General features: G+C 34.0%; 1 protein-coding gene across 3 annotated transcripts; it reads right to left on the bottom strand.

Annotated features, from left to right (window-relative positions):
- Positions 1-2,430: 2,430 nt before the first annotated feature.
- Positions 2,431-6,355, bottom strand: LOC131003761 (probable inactive heme oxygenase 2, chloroplastic). Of its 3 annotated transcripts, none has more exons than XM_057930310.1 (5): positions 5,578-6,355; positions 5,069-5,292; positions 4,369-4,476; positions 4,136-4,255; positions 2,431-2,821 (listed from the first exon to the last, which is right to left on the bottom strand). In XM_057930310.1, exons 1-4 carry the CDS (start codon positions 6,164-6,166, stop codon positions 4,163-4,165), a joined length of 1,014 nt encoding a protein of 337 aa, XP_057786293.1. In that variant the 5' UTR covers positions 6,167-6,355; the 3' UTR covers positions 2,431-2,821; positions 4,136-4,162. The 3 variants fall into 3 exon arrangements, 2 of the variants coding, with proteins under 2 accessions (XP_057786293.1, XP_057786294.1); XM_057930311.1 differs by having other exon boundaries at positions 2,431-2,824; positions 5,578-6,344; XR_009094786.1 differs by lacking the exon at positions 2,431-2,821 and having other exon boundaries at positions 4,233-4,255; positions 5,059-5,292; positions 5,578-6,336.
- Positions 6,356-6,565: the final 210 nt, after the last annotated feature.

The following is a 6,565-nucleotide window of genomic DNA, read 5'->3' as shown; positions in this document are numbered from 1 at the left end:
TAGCACGGAGATTAAGAAATGTGTATAAAGTAGATAAAGTGGGTTTGTGGAAATTATTTAAATATTAACTATAGAGAGAAAGTGTATTGCTAAAAAAGGAAACGGGACATTTCGTTTGGGACAGCCCAAAAAGGAAAACAGGACATTTCGTTTGGGACGGAGGGAGTATCGTAATAGTGAAATTCTGTTGATTCTTTATTGAATACGGGAAGAGCACAAGAGAAGGGAAAATAAACCAATAACTTTTTATTCATCAAAATTCAACTGTCTAATACACAATGAAATCTCTTATATAAACTAACTAAACTGAACAAGCTCATAAACTGAATAAACAAATAAAAGTCCTAATAGTAAAATAAACTAATAAATAAAATATTACTACTATATTTATTATTCTCTGAATTCACAAAATATGATCAATTGATGATTTAAAAGCTTCGTGGTTGTGAATATGGTCCATTCACCATTAAGGAGCTCCGTGCATGATTGTGAATTACTATATTTTAATGGTAAAATTATTAAAAGTAGCTATTCTTTTATCTTTTTCAATTTAATGGCTATTCTTTAGTATAACAATAGCAAAATAGATATTTTCTTAATTCATTTTTATTTTTTATTTTTTCTGATCGAGTGCATGCATTTTCTAAACTGCACGTTACGCTAGAATTTTGGTAATGGTTTTTGAAATGTACACGCATCAGCCCTCAACAAAGAACCAACCACTACATGTCTTCCACTAGCTTCTTTAGAGTTACGTCTAAATTAAATTAACGAATTTCTAGTCATATGTATGATCACTGCTTATATTAGAAACAAGAAAGGCATGTTGTTAATGCAATTTCGTTAAATTATATTTTAATTCTGAGTATATTCTTGCTTTGCAGTGATGAAAAAATATTGTTAATTTCCTAGTTGGTTCCGAGTGTTGGGGAAGTCGAATTTTACGTGTGTCGTTGATTATGTGGTACACTGTTTTGCACACCAATTGGCCACCTTTAGTTGTTGAACTTCCACGGCATAGATTCATGAACACGTTGAAATTATAATAAGAGCACTACCTTCACGGAATCTTGTCCATCAAATTTGGAGATGGTATCCCAAAGATTCTCAAGCCATCTTTCAACTTTTTTGTACGACTAAAAAGTTCCATCTGATAGAAGAAATTTGGGGGTGGGGGTGGGGGTGGGGGTGGGGGTGGGACTTACCGTTGTGTAATTTTAATAATTTGAATTTAACTTTCAATGATAGTCCATTACAACTAGAAATGCTCTCGAGGAAAGTTGAAATTCAGTCTCCTTCTATTTATCAACACCGTCGAGGATTTTAAAATTATAAGATCAATTTTTCTCGTTTACTTTACATTTTCAAATCTAGAAACTTTATTTTGTAAAATAATTAGACATGGGTTGGTTATCGTGAAAACTACATTTTCTGTCAGAACAATATATACACTTTCCTATAAAATTAATGCATTTACTGTTAATTTTAATGCATATAAAAAATTAAATTTATGCTCTTTAATTATGAAATTCGAATTTGGGTATTGCATTCATTCATTAAAGTTATGCATCCACCTTAGAAAGTGATATAAAGAATTGAGAACATTGGTTACTCGTTCTTATTTTTAAATGGTTATTAGCGTTCAAATACATCGATTTTGGGGGTAGTTTGATTTTGCACATGAACTTTGAAAAGAATAAAAAAAAGACATGAACTTTAATGTTGTAGCAATTTTACTACAAATTCAATTTCTAGACATTTGAACTCTATAAAAACCCTACAATTTTCAGGTTTTGAGATGTCTTAATCGATATCTCCTTTTTTTTTTTGCAAAATATATCGATTAATATATCTTTTAAAGATGTCCTATAATATGACATTTTTTAAAAAGTCTGATGAGTATACGTCGACATTTCGACATGCTACGTAAACTTTAATTTGAGCGAAAATTGAATTTGTGGTTACAACATTAAAGTTCATGTATATTTTAACTCTTTTCAAAATTCACGTGCAAAATCAAACTACCCCAAAATTGGTGTATTTGTAGATGCTAATAATCCTATCTTAAATAAGAGTTCTTATTTGAACATATATACCTAATTAGATATTAGGGTTCAAATATTACTGTGAAAACTAAAACCTAATCCGCACCACTTGTTTTATAAGATTAACTGCTGTTATTATTAAGTGATTGCCGTTTTTTTTCTTTTAATTTTTATACAATTAAGGTAAAAAAAAAACGGATGTTATTATTAAGTGATTGCCGTATAGTTGTAGTAATTATTATATTCAAGCAATTAAAATCTTTTTAGAAAAAAATTACACATCTAGAGGCAATGACCAACATAACACATTTATTACGGAAGATTTAATTTACAAGTTATCGTGTAATTAGCACTAGCCTTTTATGACTATAACCAACACATCAGCTTTCTGCAATTTGACGTCATCATCATTAACATAAAAAAAATAATTAAGTACAAATTAAAATAGTGTAATGTTAATGATGCAAAATATCCATAAGAGTCGGTGAAAATCTATAGTTGTCTAAGATTGAGTACAAAGCTGAGTTAGGATCAATCTCAAGTCACCTTATATCACCAAAAGATATGAAATAACATAGTTGAAACGCTTTGCTTTAATCATAAAACCTAAGTAGAAAATAACATAGTAGATGAGAGTTTCTACATCTGCGGTGAGGCATTATGTGATCAAGTATCTCCTTGCGCATAGCAGCATTTTGGACTCCACTCTCCCACACGAATATATTTGCAGCTATGGATAGTGTAGGCCGAGTTTCACCGATCCAACACACCTTCATCTACTTAAGAATGATATGATGTAGGGGATGAACAATCAGTAATCAAACAAACCAGATAATATAATTGCAAAAAGACAAAACAATTGATCACACTCCTCAATAAATTTTGTTTACCAATTCCATGAATTCTCAATTTATTAGCAAGAAAGAATAACACACATCCTAGAAACAGTTTAGGCTCTACTTGGAAGCTTTTGGAATATATTGACAAATGTGGTGTTTTGGGGTTATCGGAGAATGTGATAATTATGTTCGAATGGGTATCGAGATATTTGATAGAGATCACAGGGCAGAGCCTCATGGTGAACGCCATTCTATAGTTTAAGATGCATTGGCCATCAAATTTCATCCTACAAGAATGGATCAATGCAAAAAGTTGACAGGTAGTTATCTCAACTATTCTCCAAAATGACGTGCAAAAATATACATGTATGACCATCTACACCAAGTTTTTTTTTGATAAATGACATAAGTAAATAAAGAAATTTTTTAAAGACAGCACTACGATGGACTCGAACCCAGGACCTCAGGCCTTTTGCATTAATCACCTACCGATAAGCCAACACACGCACACAACACCAACAAGTTTTGTGTGTATGTGTGTGTGTGTGTGTGTGCACTCATGCTACAGAAGGACATGACAAAATGCAGTCACTTCTAGAATTCGAACGAAAACAATGCATCACACTGCCCTTCACAATCCAAATCTTTATGATTTCATTCTGACCACTCCACCAGCTAACTAAACCACTTACTGCAACCAACATCGTGTTGCTAAAAAGAAATTAAATTTTGGCCATGATAGAGTGAAGGTAATATTGAAGAGAAAAACAAATGATAGAATAGAAAACTGCTCCTCAAAACAGGCATAAGCCCATGCACAGATCAGGCTTATTAATAAGACTTCAACAAAATAATAATAATAATAATAATAATAATAATAATAATAATAATACTCCCTCCGTCCACAAAAAAGAATCCTACTTACCCCTTTTTTTGTCCACGAAAAAGAGTCTCATTTCACTTTTTGAACCATCACATCATACATTTTCTCCTATAATTAACTATAAATTGTACTTTTATTCCATTTTTTAACTAATAATGTACTTTTATTCTACTTTTTGTACTAACACTACCCCTACAAATTATACATTTATTATACTTACAACAACTTTATTAAAATCCGTGTCCATCTTCAAACAGGACTCTTTTTCGCGGATAGAGGGAGTAATAATAATAATAATAATAATAATAATAATAATAATAATAATAAACCAGACTCTGATTAAGTTAACTTAATAATCCACTACTCACCATTTGGAGAATGCAATAGGTATTGGTTTAAAGTATGATCAGCCGTACTATCTGGCCCAGGAACCGAAATGCTTTGGTCGTTTCTCTTAGGCACCTGTTTTTCTCGTCCCTTGACCAATGCTGAAATATAGTTAAAAAAGGCATGGCATCATTTGGCAACGCATCCATCCAATTCAACCCACCCGCACCCCAGCTCCCAGAAAAAAAGAAATTAATTAATAAGGGAGACTTGCCTCTCCAAGTGCATTAAGCTTCTCACGAACACCTCTCAACAACTCTTCTGCATCTCCATCCCATTTATAGATCTCCAGTTCTCTCCCCCCAAAGAGCATGTCCGAGACCTGGTATAGATTTTGAATCTAGAATAAGGTCGAGCAACAACAATTACATATGCACACTTTCTAACAGAATTCAAGATAAGGCATCAAGCATCTAAAAAAACTGTAGCCTTTGTAAGAAGAGCCGGATTAGGACTTAAGAGACTAAAATTGCTTGCTTGTCCCCCACATAATATTAGTATCTATAGATGGCCAGGATTTCATAAACAGCTAAAGTAATTGGCTAGGCTTGCGATCATCATAGCTATTATGATGAATTCTTAAGGCATTGAAATTCGAATATTTCTAAAAGTTTGTAATCTATTATGTTTGACCTACAATGACTAAGAACCTCTACAATGGAACTCATATTTATTAAAACTTAGAACAGGATTTTCAGTGTTGTACTAAGCATTTTTTCCCTTTTTCCTTTAAGCATTAAGAAAAACAGACAATTTCAAGATCCAGCGTAATTCAGAATATTAAGAACAACTCACTAATGGAGAAGCAGAGAAATGCCAATGCTGAACATGAATCAAAATTTATATACAGCATTGTGATTCAGCATTAGTACACGAAAGAATCAACTACAAAGTGGAACCAGACCTCATGATACCTTTCTAGATATCACTTGCCCCCCAGCTATGTGTGAGAAATAGATGTTGTAAAAGTGGCAGAGGAACAATGGCGGACTCTTCTCCGCGAGTTCCTCCAGATGTTGCACGTAGGTCGCTCCTGGATTGCTAGGTTCTGGTATCTCATTACCTTGCTCCCTTAACCATTCTAAATCCCTTGAAATACGATCTGCCCTTTCCAAACCAGTCCTTCTAAAGTAAACATCTGTCACAACCAAAGCAAACTGATTCAATTACTCTACTGATTTCAATACTCTAAAGCTAGTAGGCAGATTAGAACATCTATTGCCATCATATTAAATCTATTTCAATAAGATTTCTGCACAATTTCATCTTGCAAATTGACAAGCAAAATATTCAATAGTCCACATTTCACCAATAATACAAATGGCTCAAGATTTTTCTTCCAGAATAAAACAACCCAGAAACACAAATCAAGCAACTTTACACTTAGGATTCAACAAAAAAGTAGAAATAGAAGAATTCTCACAAGAAACATCAGTAGACTCATCAACAATGCGCTCAACTGTGGTGAAAACCAGCTTGGTGTCCACCAAATATTTCATAAAGCCCTCAATGCTCGGCTGCCACGCCTCACCATTGTTTCCCCCTTTCTCACTCTCAATTTTTAGGTCTTCTCCATCCCTCTTACTACCAACAGAAGAAGCTCTTCGACTCTTCGGTTTCCCGTTGTTTCTGAGTTTCATGGCCACGAACCTCATCTCCTCCGTAATACCATTTACCTCACCCGGGTACTGCTTCCTGTAACGGCGCCGCCGCCGTTTCACCGGTGACGGCGTCTGCCCATTTGGCGGCGGCCCTTCTTCCTCGTCCGAGTATTCTTCAACTTCCTCCGTTTCATAGTCGCTCTCTGTTTCTGACGCTGAGGCGAGCGCGCTGAATTTTGTGCATTGCAAGACAAAAGGGTTACGTTGGAGTCTGCCATTTCTTAAGATCTTTTCAGCGTTCATCGTGGGTGCAAGATAGGATTTCACGAACAACCGTGGGCTTCTGGATTTGACGAAATTCAATGATGCTGAAGGGTTTAGACTGGGAAAGTAGGCCATTTTTGCACTCATCAAATTTTCGATTGATTTGATTTAAACGTATTTATGTTACGGTTGTGAATTGAAACATTTGCAGGAAGAAATCGGCCGCCTCAAATTTTTTTACACGAGCAAATATTTTGGTTCCACAGAGAGTTCGCCTTGGGTATAGAGCCAATTCGGAAGAACGAAGCTCGGCAAAAGCATTGCATATGGGATCCTCTGTCCCGCAAGCCACAATATTGTATGTACCCCATGTACCATTCTTCATTTCTTTGTTTTATAAAAATAAAAATTATTATTATATTATAAACTCTAATTAGTATTTATCATTGAAAAATTAAAATTTAAAAAATTATATACCCTAACTTTGAATTAATGAACCCAAATAATCTATTATTAATTCAAATAAATATAAAAAAATAATTATAA

Source organism: Salvia miltiorrhiza, unplaced genomic scaffold (genome assembly GCF_028751815.1).
Source record: "Salvia miltiorrhiza cultivar Shanhuang (shh) unplaced genomic scaffold, IMPLAD_Smil_shh original_scaffold_266, whole genome shotgun sequence".
NCBI lineage: Eukaryota > Viridiplantae > Streptophyta > Magnoliopsida > Lamiales > Lamiaceae > Salvia > Salvia miltiorrhiza.
This window is presented reverse-complemented; position numbering and strand designations above follow the sequence as displayed.

Excerpts from the sequence above, each read along its gene's own strand:
- LOC131003761 (XM_057930310.1), bottom strand. The coding sequence starts at position 6,166 with ATGAGTGCAAAAATGGCCTACTTTCCCAGTCTAAACCCTTCAGCATCA. Across the intron at positions 5,293-5,577 it reads TGAGTCTACTGATGTTTCTT|ATGTTTACTTTAGAAGGACT; the intron begins GTGAGAATTCTT and ends TGGTTGTGACAG. Across the intron at positions 4,477-5,068 it reads GGCAAGTGATATCTAGAAAG|GTCTCGGACATGCTCTTTGG; the intron begins GTATCATGAGGT and ends AATCTATACCAG.